The sequence below is a fragment of the Rhinolophus sinicus genome, linkage group LG03, assembly GCF_036562045.2.
Source record: "Rhinolophus sinicus isolate RSC01 linkage group LG03, ASM3656204v1, whole genome shotgun sequence".
NCBI classification, from domain to species: domain Eukaryota; kingdom Metazoa; phylum Chordata; class Mammalia; order Chiroptera; family Rhinolophidae; genus Rhinolophus; species Rhinolophus sinicus.
In genome coordinates this window covers 169,621,640-169,637,297 of record NC_133753.1, presented here as the reverse complement: position 1 = coordinate 169,637,297, position 15,658 = coordinate 169,621,640, and the positions used below count along the sequence as shown (strand labels likewise).

Below are 15,658 nucleotides of genomic sequence, written 5' to 3'. Positions count from 1 at the left end.
GTGAGTTTAACACAGCATAATACCAATGTGAACAGGATGCTTGACTGCTTTTCGTATTTTAGGGGTGGAGAGAACACAGAAGAAGAGAGAGACAAAGAGTAGAGATAGGAAAAATATATCCATCCATCCATCCATCCATCCATCCATCCATCCACTCCTGTACAAGTTCTTACTGAGTGTCTGTGATAGTTCAAGCATTGAGCTTTGGTGCTGCAAGTTTAAACTGGAACAAGGCACAGCATCCAAGCTCAGAAAATTCATAATCTAATATGAAAGATTGACATATAAAATAATAATGAAAACAGTTGAATAATAGGTTAAGGTTAAAGTGCTATGAAAACAGAAAGAAAAATTCATCTGCCTGGGGGAGATTAAAAACAATTGGGTGATGTCTCAAAATATATGAGAAGCAAAATATCCACCTGGAGAGTGGAATTTTTTCTTTTAACCAAAGCGATCAATGTTTGCAAAGATAAACTTTGCTTGCTTAAGTAAGAACTAATAATTTTGGGGGGGTTGCTCTAAGGGTGTCTGAAGGGAAATATGTAAATTGAGATTAGGGAAATAGCCAGATGGTTTAAGGTTTTAAAGGTTTTTGTTAAAGGATTTGTATATTATTCTTCCTCACATAAAGGGGCGAGGGACACACAATTCAGATGAACCTTCTTGAAAGAGGAATAGCTGCAGCACAGATAAAAGCACAAGGAGAATAGTGCTGGAGCCGCCTTTTCTGGGAGTCCAGGGATACAGGCATAAATGGGGAATTTGGATCTTCAAACTAAGGGGCCTGTTATTTACTCTCAAATCACTAATGCAGATTTACCTTAAGGAGCCTAAAGAAAACATCAATCTGGGAGATGGTTTTCTCTTAGACTATCCTTATTGGTAACGTATATACTGCTTACAAAGTTTTCCCTCCAGTTATGCTCAATAAAAGCCCTGCTTCTTTCCACCGCGAGCTCTGTATACAAAATGAAAAAAAAAAAAAAAAATCTTCCACCTGTTCTTTTTTTTATCATAAATTACTTTAATAACATATACAAAGTTTATCATTACAAAAGTTAGCATTTGAATGACGCAAGTAAAATGTAAATACTGAAGAGTATGATAATCAAAATTTAGCAATTTATGTTTTCAAAAGAAGAACGAACATTTTTAAAAGTATTCAAAACAATTTAAATTCTAAAGTGAATCATAACCTGCTCGATTTGTTTCAGCTGGCAATAGAACCCCATACTTTTCACTCAAATCATTTTTCCTGGGTTTTGATAGATACTAAAATTTAATAACTAGGTAGAGGCACTTTTTTTAATTAAGTGCATGAATTAGAATTACACGTGAAGATTAAAAAGTACATTTGCCTTACAGGGATTTTATTTTAGTAGGTTCAAGATATGGCGTGGCCTCTCAAATTATAAAAAGCCCCAAAGCTGGTCCCCCTGTGACAACCACAGGAATACAAGAAGACACAGAACTGTAACAAGGACTTTTTTATTTTCTCCTTTTTTTTTATACCTCTTCTTCCTTTTCTATTTTATTAAAGACACAAGACATTACGAATACGACTTCAAAATAAAATCTTCTTAATATTCATCTTGATTTCTGTGTTTCAGACATTTGGGTTTAATACTTTGTTATACATTGATGCATTTATACATGATTTTATAGAATCACTGAGCTGTAAGGTGAGGATATAGATAGGGATTAACAGTTCAAACACCCAATAATTTAGCAAAGCTTCACCCTGTGGTTCTACATTATCTAGTACTTGTAGGTGGTCTAAGACCTGCAAAAAGATCCAATAGAGTTGCCTTAACAGTATTGAACTAAATATTTCATTAACCTGTCCTAAGGTACAAATGAGGAAGCAAAAGAAAATGATAAAAAAAAAATCTCTAAGAAGACTAATTGTTTTTCTCTGCTGCTGCCTCCTCTTCTTTATAAATATAATGGGAGCATTGATCCAATCAAGTTGTGCATTTACCATCATCAGATTCCTCTCACCTAGGAAATCAGTGTCAATTTTTAGAAATGTACACTGTATTACAGGTGCGGTGAACTGTAAGCCACAGATTGGCAGATGACTCAGTCTGTTACAAATAATGAATAGTCACCATGAAAGGGGTTGTCTGTGTAGTTTTTCAAATCTGTGTCTCTAAATTTTAAAATGCCAGATGATCGTTTTCTGGCCAAATGAATTTCGGGCATAAAACTCCTTAAATATGCAAATTAGTCCTGTAAAGTACCTGGCAGTCTCACAGAGGCTGGCAAAATGTTGGGCCTGATTAAGCAGCATTTAATAGCAAATGCTTTATCATGGCAACAATCATGGGAAACAGTTTTCTTCTGGTAAGTTTATTTTGTATTACTATACCTTAAGAAGAACTCGTGGGACAATCATTTTGAAAGAAGGAAAGTTAAGAGACTGAATTCATTAGAACCGTTTGTTGTGGAAAGAAAAACAACTGCTAAGAGGTGACTGGACAGAGATAGTAACAACAATGAAACGTGTTATATTAGAAAAACAGAAGCTATTCTTTAAAATTATGAACTATTGAATACAAAAATACATTACTTACGATTTTAATGAGGTATGTTAACGGCATTTATCTTAGTGGAAAATATATTGGTACTATGATTATTTTAATAGGAGGGCCAGGCAGATCATATGACTAGATTACAAAACAGTTTAACAAATGATGCCTTATAAGGGCCGTGGATGGCTTTGAAGAGAAGCTAAGGCTCAGCTAATCTTTAACTGACATACTAGAGGATCATCACGCTGTCTCCTAGGAAGCAGGGGAGGACACTGGACAAAACACAGGCTTTCGGTTCAAAGTCATAGCTGAGTTTGAAATCTGGCTTTGTCTCTTTTTATTAGCTACACGCCCTTGGCCAGGTTGTTTAACTTCTCTGAGGCTCATTTTCCTCATATGTAAAAGGAGAATTATAATTTTCTTCATAGGAAGAGTTAAAGAGGAGTGAAGGAACTCCTTTCCTTCAAGCAAGACTCTCACTCCGTTAGCACCCAAAACTCATCGCATCACGGGCCACCTGAGCCAGGAGGACCAATCTCATTGGACACCTTGTCCCCACGCCCTGTCACTCAGAAGGAAGCCAGGACGCCTCGGTAATCCCATGTGCCGACAGGGCCTCTAACCTCCATATGGCCATGTGGACAAGCAGGCATTCCTTATCCTTCCTCCCTGCGTCCATTTTCCCGGAAGCATTTATCACCATCCGATACTATGGCTTAATATTTCAGTAATTTCTAGGTTTTTTTAAAAAATGAAATCCTTCTTTCTAAAATGTAAATACCTAGTAAAAATATAACCTCCACGACCTGGGAATTGTTGTCTGTTTTGCTCCATGCTGCATCCCCAGGGCCTTATGCACGTGCCAGGTACATAGCAGGCACTTACTCATGTCTTTCTTGCATTCTGTCTCCTGGAACCTTACAGGGGAACTTTGGTGAGATCACTGAACGCCATGGCCAGGAGCTGATCTAACACACTGCCCCCCCCCCCCCCACTGACCAATCACATCCACACAAAAAAGGGGGGAAAAACCCAAACCCCTCTCTGTGTTAGAAAACAAAACAATACTGACCTAGAAACATAGTCCTGTATTATTGTAGAAATAAATCAAGTTAGGTACAGGAAACAAAACTCTGAATTTGATCTTTCCTTGAAGAAGTCTCCTTCTCTCACTATTTTGGAGTGTGTTCAGTGCACTAATTATGTTTATTTAATTCAGACATGTTGGATGAGTTGAAAGAGCATCCTGGGCTGATTCTTGGCCCTTCTGCTCAATAGCACTGTGAACTTGCCACATTCAGCTTTTGCAAACATTAAATTAGTATAATACAAAGGTCTGCTCTATGAACTTCAAATTTTCATATTAGATACTTAAAGAATTATGAACTGTAAACCCTAACATGCTAAATAAGTACAATGTATTATTACTAGATTCTAACTGCCTTTCATTATCTTCTTTGGTGTTTAAATTGAATAACTATCAACTGTATGTGTAAAAAATAGATTGTTTAAACTTCCTTGAAATAGAAAATAGTATATTTTTAAAAAAGTTTTTCTTACTCTTTCTAAGAAGTGAGGAAAACTTGATATCCAAAGTCATCTAGGGGACCACAAAAATAAACAACAAAATTACAGACTAACCTCACTTATAGACAGAGAATGCTACAATGTGTTAAGGAAATAATACATTAGGACATAGATTTTTATCCCCCAAATGATCTAATAGACATAAGAACATTCACTAATGTAACTGACTTTACTAATAGTTTGACCTACATAAATCCAGGGAGGCAAATGTTCCAGTCTTTGTAGAAAACCTTCCTTGTATTAGCAAATACAACTGTATAGTAATTAAAAGGTCTTTTGAAGTCACAAAACGTATGTCAAATATAGAAATACATTCTTAATGCATAATGAAGCTTTCAGAAATTTCTAAATTTTTCTTCTACATATTTATCACACCCCTATTAATTGCCTTAAAAATGTTTTACCCCAAACCACCTAACTGCAAACCAGGCTTGTATATTTTCATTTCTTACTTCACAGCTTTCAATTGTTCTCTCTTCTTCAAACATTAATACTCTGTGCTTTCTGAAGCAGGCCCTTTTAGATTCTTAGTTTTCCCTAATCTCCTTTTTACTTAGCACAATCTTCACAAAAGGCTAAGGGGTTGATGAGGCAATAGAGAATCAGAGTAAGTAAGAGAGGGACAAAAGGGAAAGCTGGGAGTTTCAAAATTATCCTTAATGGGTGAGTGGAAAGTCAAAACTAATTATTTTGAGTTGATATGTTTTACTCACTGCGATAGATTAATGAATAAGAAACTTATGGTTATTTTGATAAATTCTACAAAAACATTTAATGAAATTATAAACCTTTCCTAATAAGTATTTTTTAGCTGTTAATGAAGAAAACTTCTTAAACTCAGATTATTATTACTATATTTTTTACTTTTACATAGAAGCTTTTTAAATAGAAATTTTGTATTGTTCAATATTCTATTAATATTCTAGTTGACATTCAATATTCTATTAATCTCACATGAACAGCATAGTGGTGAGACATTTATATAGCTTATGAAGTGATCCCCCCAATAAGCCTAACGCCCACCTGGCACATACATAGCTATTACAATATTATTGGCTGAGTTCCCTGTGCTGTACTTTACATCCCTGTGACTATTTTGTAATTCCCAATTTGTACATTTTAATACCTTCGCCTTTCGTACCCAGCTCCCTCCCCCTCCCACCCCATCTGGCAAACATCAGTTTGTTCTCTGGATCTATGAATCTGTCTTTGTTTTGTTTGTTCATTTATTTTGATTTTCAGATTCCACATATAAGTGAGGTCATTTGGTCCTTTAAAAATCAGTAGTGATAAAAAGAAAGTATTTACATCAAATTAATAAGAGTTGGGGTCAAGTCAATGGATTACAACTTGTGATAAACTAATACTAATACTAATAATATTAGAATCGTATTATAATAATAAAAATGGAATTCATTGTCTGGTTCTTAACTCTTGTTAATTTGATGTGAATACTTTCTTCTTATCACTACTGATTTTTAGAAGACCAGATATACCGGTTGATTATTCTCTAATGAACAAACAACATATATAAACATATGTCTGCAGTCTGAACAAATAGCATATATAAAAATATGTCTGCAGTCTGGATTTCCTGAATCAGAATCTCTGGTGGTTGGGGTCTGAGCATGGTTGACTTTAAACAGCTTCTCTGGTGAATCCAATGCACATCTTACCTGCCATCTAATATCAAAAGGAAGACTGATAACTACACTATTCATTGCAATGTGAGATAGATGGAGACCAGGACTCTGGAAAGCTGTGGGAAGTTCTATGGAGATACAGAGTTGGGAGACATTGATTCTGATGGAGAAGCCTTCTAAAGAGTTGGCATATTGTAAAGTCTGTGAAGGATGAATACACAGTAAATAAGGACAACTTTATAAGGAGCATTCATTGAGTACCTCACGGAATAGAAGGCAAAGAATCACTTGAATTTCCTCCTACAGGATAAACCTGTAGATATTTGAAGGCAGACTTCTTGCCTTTTTCTAAAGAAAATATTTCAGTTTTTTGTGTCGAGGAATAAATATTAAGCTTGACAAGCCCTGATATGTGAAAACATGCTATTATAAACACTTTCATCAGAATTCAAATACAAATCTATCTTCCAAACAAACAATTTGACATTCTGGCATCTCCAAAATTGTACCAAAGACACGTATCATGAGCAACTTAATTTCACATCAGTTTTTTTTCTTTTTTCTTTTTTTACTAACCTCCAAAGTAAGAGCCATCTGTCAGCTTCATTTCTTTACTGGATTTTGTGATGACACCAGCAACACCATGTTGAATGAAATACATTTTTTTACCCACGGCTCCTTCTCGTATGATATAATCTCCAGGCTGAAACACCTCGAATCTCAACTTGCTCAGCATGGCAGTCACAAAATTAGGGTCCGCGTTAGCAAAAAGAGGCATTGTGGCCACTAGTTTCCGACAGTTGAAGTTGACTATCTCCTAAAGATGGCAAGAGTAAACAAATATTAGGATATTCATCATATCAGGAAGAGAAACGTGCTGAAATGAAAACTATATATATATTTATATATATATATATATACATACATATATATATATATATATATATATATATATATATAATCACAATTTAAATTCAGAACCAAAAATACACAAATTCTAATAATCTACATATCGCTTCAAAACTAAGGATTATTTTAATTTTTAGTTGAAATTTTGTATTCTCAGCTCCTAGTTAGGACTGGCATGTAGTAAACATTTGAAACATATTAAATAAATATATACAAGTCTCAAGTTTTATAACTTTGCATGTATTATTTTTCATAAGAAATTAGAAATTCTAAAACGTGAAAGAATTTTAGTCTTTTTTTTTAATAAAGAAAGGAAGCTGCATCATTTCCTATTAGCTACATTATCACTGCCGTCTGTGATCCCTTGTGTCGAACAATCTTACACCTACTGAAAGGAATTCTGAAACAAAGGCCTGACTGCCAGACAACAGCATTTTGATGTTTTCTCTTAACATTCTTCACACTGGAGTGAGGACAACGGAAAGTACAGAGAAAGATTACCTAAAAGAACCTATAACTCTAATCTGTAATTATGAATTTGGTCTGTTTCTAGGCTAGATCAGAAAATCACTCTATCCAAAGTTTCTCATGTTTCCATTGGAAGTCTTGGATTGGAGAGAGGTCTCATTGTACTTTTCCTTTTCCTGATTTGTTTGTTTGTTTTATTTCTGGGTGGGCCAATTTTATATTAGAAGATTTAAATGTTTAATTTCATTCTGTGGATTATATTCCAGATTTGACATCTCTCAGGACCAAAATAGGGATATGGGGCCAACCATTTTTAATACTGCAAGTATGTAACAAAATAAACAATGGGAATCTCAATTTTACCACATGCCATTTCTCAGAAATTTCTTTTCCAATGAGCCTTCAAAGAAAACAGTGGAGCCTGAATTTGAAGTAACTTCTGATAAGAGGTGGAAGAGGGCAAAAAGAAATGGAGGTATCAACAGAGCCTGAGTTCTGAATTCCCTGATTTTGGGGAAATAAATTATACAAACCTCTGGATTCCAAGCCTGGGAAAGATGGTTTCCCTAGCCCTGCTTCATAAAATGATCTGATATTATCCTGGGATAGGTAAAAAAATTAAAAAAAGGAAAGAAAATTCCAGCTGATACCGAGGACATAAAATTTTGGGTCCACCAGGGAATAGAAGGAATTTCATCTTCAGGAATATCTTGTGCATTCAGCAGAACAGAGAAGTATCTCTAATAATGGAGGTTCATGGAAGATTGTAAAATATTTAAAAATCAGCAGCGAGAACCAGAAAATGAATATAGCAACACAAACAACAAAAGACATGATATGTGGTACTTGGTGCAGCACCATCCAAGCCCACGTAAAACACAGTTGACTCCATGGGTGGCTGTGTCTAGGAGATCTGTGGTCAATTCTAACAGGTTCTAAAGAGCTGTGGTGGGAGTAGAGGACTACAATGAGGTTTGGCACATAGTAAGTGCTCAATAAACATGTATGCATGTATGGCTAGATGGAAGAAAGGAAAAAGGGAGAATAGCAGAAAGGAAGATGACAAAAAGGAAAAAAGGAAGCTGGAGTTGCATCAGTGAGTAAAAGTGCTCACAAAGCTTAGATTTGTTCCTGTTGGGAGTGGTTACTTAAAACTCTTAGAATGTTTTCTCAAACAAGTAGCTTGGGAAATAAGCGTTATGTGTATTAAAAATGTGCTTTTTACTATGCAAAATGCTTCTCTACAAAACCCACATGAAGATAAAAGATGGAATGGAGTTACAAGAAGACAAAGATATGCCATTAAAATGAGTGGGTGGATTGTTTAAAAATTAATGATCTGACTTGTAAAATGACAGAAGAATACTGTGTAGGAAACTGAAAATAAGTCAGATTGCAGAGAAAATAAAGAGTTTTCAAACAAAAATAATAAAGAGACTCCTTTTATCCATGTTCTTTGATTTGAACTATACAGATTTTTCTCTTCATTGCATTCTCGCCTTTTATTTTGGAAAATATTTGAAAGTATATTTTATAAACAACTAAACAGGCATTAGTTAATATGAATAACTCCTTTTTCTGTGATGCACTGCATATTCAGGGTTACCTGTGGGGACTGCCTTGATTATAACATTGCTGGGATAATTTCATATAATTGTTATTGCTTGAAGGAATCCATTCATTTTTTTCTCTCTCTGTAGAACTTTTACTTCCACGTAAATATCATGTGATAGAAACTGTGAATTCTAAGAAATATTTGATTGGTAAAAATGTAATGAGATGGTAACTTCTTTGCATCTAAAAGTGTTCTGTCCTTTTTATATGTCAGGCTGTATTTCATTTTATGACTATGACAGAATTTATTTATCCAGTGTACTCTTCATGACATTTGGGCTATTTCTAGTTTTAGGCTAATAAAATAAACCTGTTATGAACATTCTTTTTTTAAAAAATTTAATTAAATTTATTGGGATGACATTGGTTAGCAAAACTATAGAGGTTTCAAGTGTATAATTCTACAATACATCATATATATATATATATATATATATATATTACATTATGTGTTCACCACCCAGAGTCTGAGTCAGTTCTCCTTCCACACCATATATTTGACCCCTTTACCCTCTTCTACCATCCTCCTTTCCTCCCCTTACCCTCTGGTAGCCACTAAATTGTTTCTGTATCTATGTGTTTTTGTTTGTCTTGTTCATTTGTTGCTTTCAGTTTTATATTCCACATGAGTGAACTCATATGGTTCTCGACTTTGTCTGACTTATATCACTTAGCATGATAATCTCAAAATCCATCCATGTTGTGGCAAATGGCAGTATTTCATATTTTCTTATGGCTGAACAATACTCCATTGTATATGCATACCACATCTTCTTTATCTAATCATCTATCAAAGGACACTTCAGTTGTTTCCATGTCTTGGCCACCATGAATAATGCTGCAGTGAACATCGGGTACACATATCTTTATGGGTAAATATTTTCAGATTTTTTTGGTAGCTATCCAGCAGAAGGATTTCTGGGTCACATGGTAATTCTGTTCTTAATTTTTTGAGGAACCTCCATACCATTTTAATAGGTGTGAGATGATATCTCATTGTGGTTTTGATTTGCATTTCCCTAAGAGCTAGTGAAGTTGAGCATGTTTTCATACATCTGTTGGCCGTTGCATGTCTTCTGAGAGAAATGTCTGTTAAGATCCTTTGCTCATTTTTCAATTGGATTTTTGTTGCTGTTGTTCTTCTTAAGTTGTATGAGTTCTTTATTTTGTATATTAGCCCTTATCAGAGGTGTTGTTTGCAAATATCTTCTCTCATTTGGTTGGTTGCCTCTTTGTTTTGTTAATGGTTTCTTTTGCTGTGCAGAAGCTTTTTAGTTTGATATTGTCCCATTCATTTATTTTCACTTTTATTTCCCTTGCTTTTGAGGTCAAATTCTTAAAATCCTCTCTGAACTCAAGATCTACTGCAGATGACATCATTCTTTATATAGAAAACCCTAAAGACTCAACCCAGATACTATTAAAAATAACAAACAAATAAAATTGCAGGATATAAAATCAGTGTATAAAAATCCATTGCATTCTTATATACTAAAACTGAAATATCAGAAAAAGAAATGAAAAAGAAATCCTTTTGCAATTGCAATAACAAAAAAATTACCTAGGAATAAACTTAACAAGGGATGGACTTATACACTACTGAAAACTATAAGATATTCTTAAAAGAAATTGAAGAAGACACAAAGAAATGGAAAGATATTCCATGTTCATGGATTGAAATAATCAATATAATTAAAATAGCCACATTACCCAAAGCAATATACAGATTTAATGCAATCTCCATCAAAATCCCAACAGCATTTTGAAAGAAATAGAAGAAAAAACTCATCAGATTTGTATGGAATCGCAAAAGACCACTAATAGCTAAAGCGATCCTGGGGTGGGGGAGGGGGAAGGCTGGAAGCATCATACTCCCTGACTTCAATTTATACTACAAAGTGACAATAATCAAAAGAGCATGATATTGGTAGAAAAACAGACACACAGACCAATGGAATAGAACTGAGAACCCAGAAACAAACCCACATGTACATGGGCAGATGACTTTCGACAAAGGAGCCAAAAACATACAATGGAGAAAAGAAAGCCTGTCTAATAAATGGTGCTGGGAAAATTGGAAAGCCACATACAAAAGAATGAAACTAGGCTGCCATCTGTCACCATGTACCAAAAGTAACTCAAAATGGATCAAAGACCTAAACATAAGACCTGAAACAATAAATTGCTTGTAAGAAACCAGAAGTACTAAACTTATGACCATTTTTAAAGTGCCTTATGCACTAATTTCTCTTGAATATTTACCTCATGTTGGAATTGCTGGGTAATCCGGTAAGCATATATTTACTTTACTAGTAGACACTGCCAAAAGTTTTCTAAAATAATTGCTATATATATATATATATATATATATATATAAATAATATTATATTATAGACCCAGTCTTACTTTAATATAAGACTGGGTCAATAATATAATATATATAATATAATATAATATAATATAATATAATACCGGATATTATATTAATTTTTGCTCCAAAAGATGCATTACAGCTGATGGTCCAGCGAACTCTTATTTTCAGGGAAACATGGTAGCAGCAGTATGTAAAGTCGCGGTTGTCCTATATCGTTGGCTGTGTCAGAGATCATCACTCTTTTAAATTTAGCCATTAGTATGCATATAGAGATATTACTCGGTTGTTGTTTGTTTTTACTAATCATTGTGGTTTAATTTTACATTTCCCCAATGATGAATGCTGTTATGATGATTTTCATAGGCTTATTGGACAGATAAATATCCTATTCAGTGAAGTGCCTAGTCAAAAGTTTTCCCTGGATTGTTCTGTTTTTCTTTTTATAACCCTGATGTGAGTTCTTTGTTGGAATATGCATTGCAAATATCTTCTCCCCATCTGTGGCTTGTCTTTTCATTCTCACTGGTATGTTTTACTGTTATTGTTTTGTTGGTAATTTGTTTCCTTGTTTGTTTAACTTTATGACAATCAGGAAAAATGAGATTTGATATATTTAGATTGCTTCAGGAAGAATAGATGTTAACATATATCTTTGCTTTGGAATTATACATACTCTGAGACACTGGGAAAGTTTAAGCAATATTATTTGGTTATAATAAAAAAGAACAGCAATATTTTAAGGCTCCTCTAGCACTTCAAGTCCTTATTGATAACTTAAGATAATTGTGGAAAGTTCCATAGTGTGAAAATTTAGTTTTCCTCCATTCTACATTATTTTATTCTATGAGGTATCGTTCTAAAAAGTTTTAATCATGGTAGCTATGAATATAATTGTCACTATTACAGTAATGAATTGTTGAGTAATACTGACAAAACAGAGAGGCTGTTCTTTTGCTAAATTCCTACACCCAACACACCCTGTATTTTTGGATGGTGCAGACAAGAGCTTCCTTCTGAGAATTACATCAGACAGACATTCTGATGGCGCACAGACATGCAGACTTCCATATTAACATTAGGAACAAATAAATACATATAGTAAAATACAAGTGACACTTCATCACCTAGAATAAAAAACAAACAAACAAACAAACAAAAAAAAACAAACTGTTGCTGCTCATGTTGCCCTATTCCCTTCCCCTCAGTTTAATAGTCTGGACTTGTTAAAATCAAAACAGAGTAATTGGGAGTGTTAAAATTTCTTTAAGACAGGGACTGTTTTAAGAATGAACATAATAAAAACAAGGGACAATACTTACTGAGTATTTGCTGTGTTCCAGGTATTGCTTTAAATGTCTTACAAGTATTAATTTATTTTAACCTCATAAAAATACTATGTCATATGTATTATTACTACCCTATTATAAAGAAGATACTGAGTTATCTACCACAAATCACACATTTGCAAGAGGAAGAACTATGATTTCTTAGGCAGCTCAGCTACCTAATTTTGGGTTTTGATGGATTCTAAGAAGCCATCTTACCTTTGCACATTATCTAGAATCACCACAAACCCTGAAGATTTTGATATTAACCACAAATTTATTCTTTTGAAATTCACACGTTTTGAGATCCTGACATGGACATTTGTTGATTATGAGTTGGCAATCTGATGGCTATACACTTGTCTATTTTTATTTCCCCCAGAGAAAATATTTTTAGAAGTCTGAATCTGAATGTTTTTATATGTAACATGCATGATCCAGTTTGCCACAATTTTTCAAACCTCATCTGTTTTATTACCTTTCTACTTCACACAATTAGGCTGTCTGACTGGCTTCTTAAAAAATAGAATTTGAGAGTGAGGGAGGGAGGGAGAAAAAGAGAGAGAGAGAGAGAGAGAGAGAGAGAGAGAGAGAGAGAGAGAGAGAGAGAGAGAGAGGAGAGCAGTATTTGTTGTTGTTTGTGGGGTGTGTGTCTTGTGTCACTGGGGACAGTATCAATGTGTGCCCTTTACTTCTCTCCTTTTAAAAAATGTTTCTGGTCATTTGTTTCTTCAGTGATGTCTCTGCTTCTCCCTGCATGGCCCCTATAGGAACATAATTTAATTTCACTACAAGAATGAGATACGGGAGGACAAAATTTATTAAGCACCCATGTTAAGCAGGTACTTTATATATCATATCTCATTTATTCTTGGGGGAAAACAACCAAAGAATAAACTTGATTTAGTTTTATCTGCCCACATAGACAAAAGAAAGAAGGTAGTGGAGTTTAGAGAGAGGAAACACATTGCCCACACCACAATGCTAGAACATGTCTAGAGAAACTAACCATTGCATTTGACTTCCAAGTTATTGCCATTCACCTCACCATTGGGTCTCCCTACTATCTGGATCAAAGGCATAAAAATTTAGCATCTAGAATTATCCCACATCCTTATATTTTGTAATTGTCTATGCTTTAGAATGAAAAACAATAGTTACTTTTAGTACATGTTTTTAAATATTTTACCCATTTCAGACTAATCTCTATTGCTTTTTTGCTTAAATGTATTTCTCATTTTATTTACCTTGTAACCAATTTAAATGGCACATTTGCAATGTACATATTTTCAGGGCAGATTATTAAATGACAGTGTATTTTCTGTTGTGGAATTCTTTAAAAATACTTGGTTCTAGGTTAACAAAATAAGCAAAAAGGACCTTGTTTATGTTTATTATATGTAATTCAATTGCTATGGAAGTACAGCTGCTTTAACATTAATTTGCTTAAAAAAATTTTGAAAACTACAAAAAAAGTTTCTTTTATATACAACATTAGATTAATTTTACCTTCAATTATCAACATTCAGTTATATGTCACGCAAATCAAAAGCACTTCCTCTGCACCAGAAATCAGTGTAAAAAGTAAGTATGGAAGAAAACAAAGGAGATCTTTAGGCATAACTAAATGATTCAGGGTGGTATTGATAAATAAACCTTCTGGTCAACATGAACTTGTTTCCCTTAGTAACTCGATAACATAGTCACAAATGATGAAGCGGAGGAATGAAGTGTCTATACAACAATTATTAAAATATAAGCATTGTAAACATGGACCTAAAGATACTTAATGAAAGTGTTAATGGGCTTTAGGTGATTTAGCTGAACCACTTGAAGTTATATGCAAACAGATGTATACTGTGTATGTGTCTGATGAGAAACAGATGGCATTTTCAATATATTCTCAAAGGTGCCATCACAAGAAAGAGGGAGAGTACCAAGGGTCTAAATGTAGTACAATGACCCTTGTGATGACAGTAGTGAACATTTATTGAATGCTTTGTGTTTTCTCATTTAATTATAACAACTATCCAATGAAAGAGTTACATTAATGACCCAGTAGTAAGATGAATCAAATGAGTCTCAAAGAAGTTGTCATTTCACAAAAATCACATCCCATGTAGGAATGAACCCAATATTTAAACATAAACCCTCTGCTCTTTGAGCTAAATTGTGCAGCATGGTAGCCACTCACGTGGAGTTATTAATAACTAGAACTATGGCTAGTGTGACAAAGAAACTGACTTTTTAATTTAATGAATTTACCCATTTAAGTTTAAGGTTAAAAACTGATAGTTCAGTTATTAGAAAATGTTAAATTATGTTTGGAAAAACTTAGGTGGATATACTTTCTCAATTGTAAATTTTTTGAAATTTATATACTGAGTAAGCATTTATGAGGAAAAATTAACATCCAAATAGAGATGCGCTGTAACTATAAAAAATACACCAGATTCTGAAGACTTATGACAAAAAAATAAGACTGTAAACTATCTCATTAATATTTGTTATATTGATTGCACATTGAAATGATAATACCTATGTTAATACATATTGTTAACAAAATTTCGTAAACTTAATTTCATGTTTTTTATTTATAAGGTAATTACTAGAAAATTTAACATTTCATATGTGATTCACATTCGATTTTTACTGGACAGAGAGTGCTCCTGCAGAACAAGCATGATGTCATATGTAAGGGGACTTAGAATATAGAATCTATTTCAAGATTTTTTTAAAACCCTCATGTTAAATATGTTATTTAATGAAGAATTCAGTAAGACCAACATAAAGTACAATTTTTCAATATTATTTATACTTTGGAGAGAGAGATGAAACAGAATGAGTAAACCGTGCTTTAGTTTGACCACTGAAAAGATCAAATTTAGATCCCATGAAGAGTAACTCAACATGTGGAAATGGCTAACTAAAATTAATTTTAAGAGACCTCACTGAACGCTCTAAGGAAGTCATCGGCAATCATGACCTCTATGACCACTGCATGGAGTTTGTGAGGCAATAAATGAATAAAATAAAAACTTCCGTATCAGTTCTGAGCAGTTGCTAAGTATCTCAGGAGAAGGCATCCCTGACATGCCTGCTGAAGAACCCAATACAGACAGAGCATGGTGCATAGAAGGAACCCAGAGAGAGGTGAAGTTTGCGTTTGTGGGTAGAATGTAGGGCCTTTCTTGGGAAATA

At 33.9% G+C, this 15,658-nt stretch overlaps 1 protein-coding gene across 1 annotated transcript in view; it reads right to left on the bottom strand.

Moving 5' to 3' along the window:
* Positions 1 to 15,658, bottom strand: part of HCN1 (hyperpolarization activated cyclic nucleotide gated potassium channel 1) — a 344,964-nt gene that overhangs the window by 35,949 nt on the left and 293,357 nt on the right. The window contains exon 6 of the mRNA XM_019736249.2: positions 6,344 to 6,584. Within this exon, the coding sequence (XP_019591808.2) occupies positions 6,344 to 6,584 (241 nt within the window). The remainder of the gene's footprint in view (positions 1 to 6,343; positions 6,585 to 15,658) is intronic.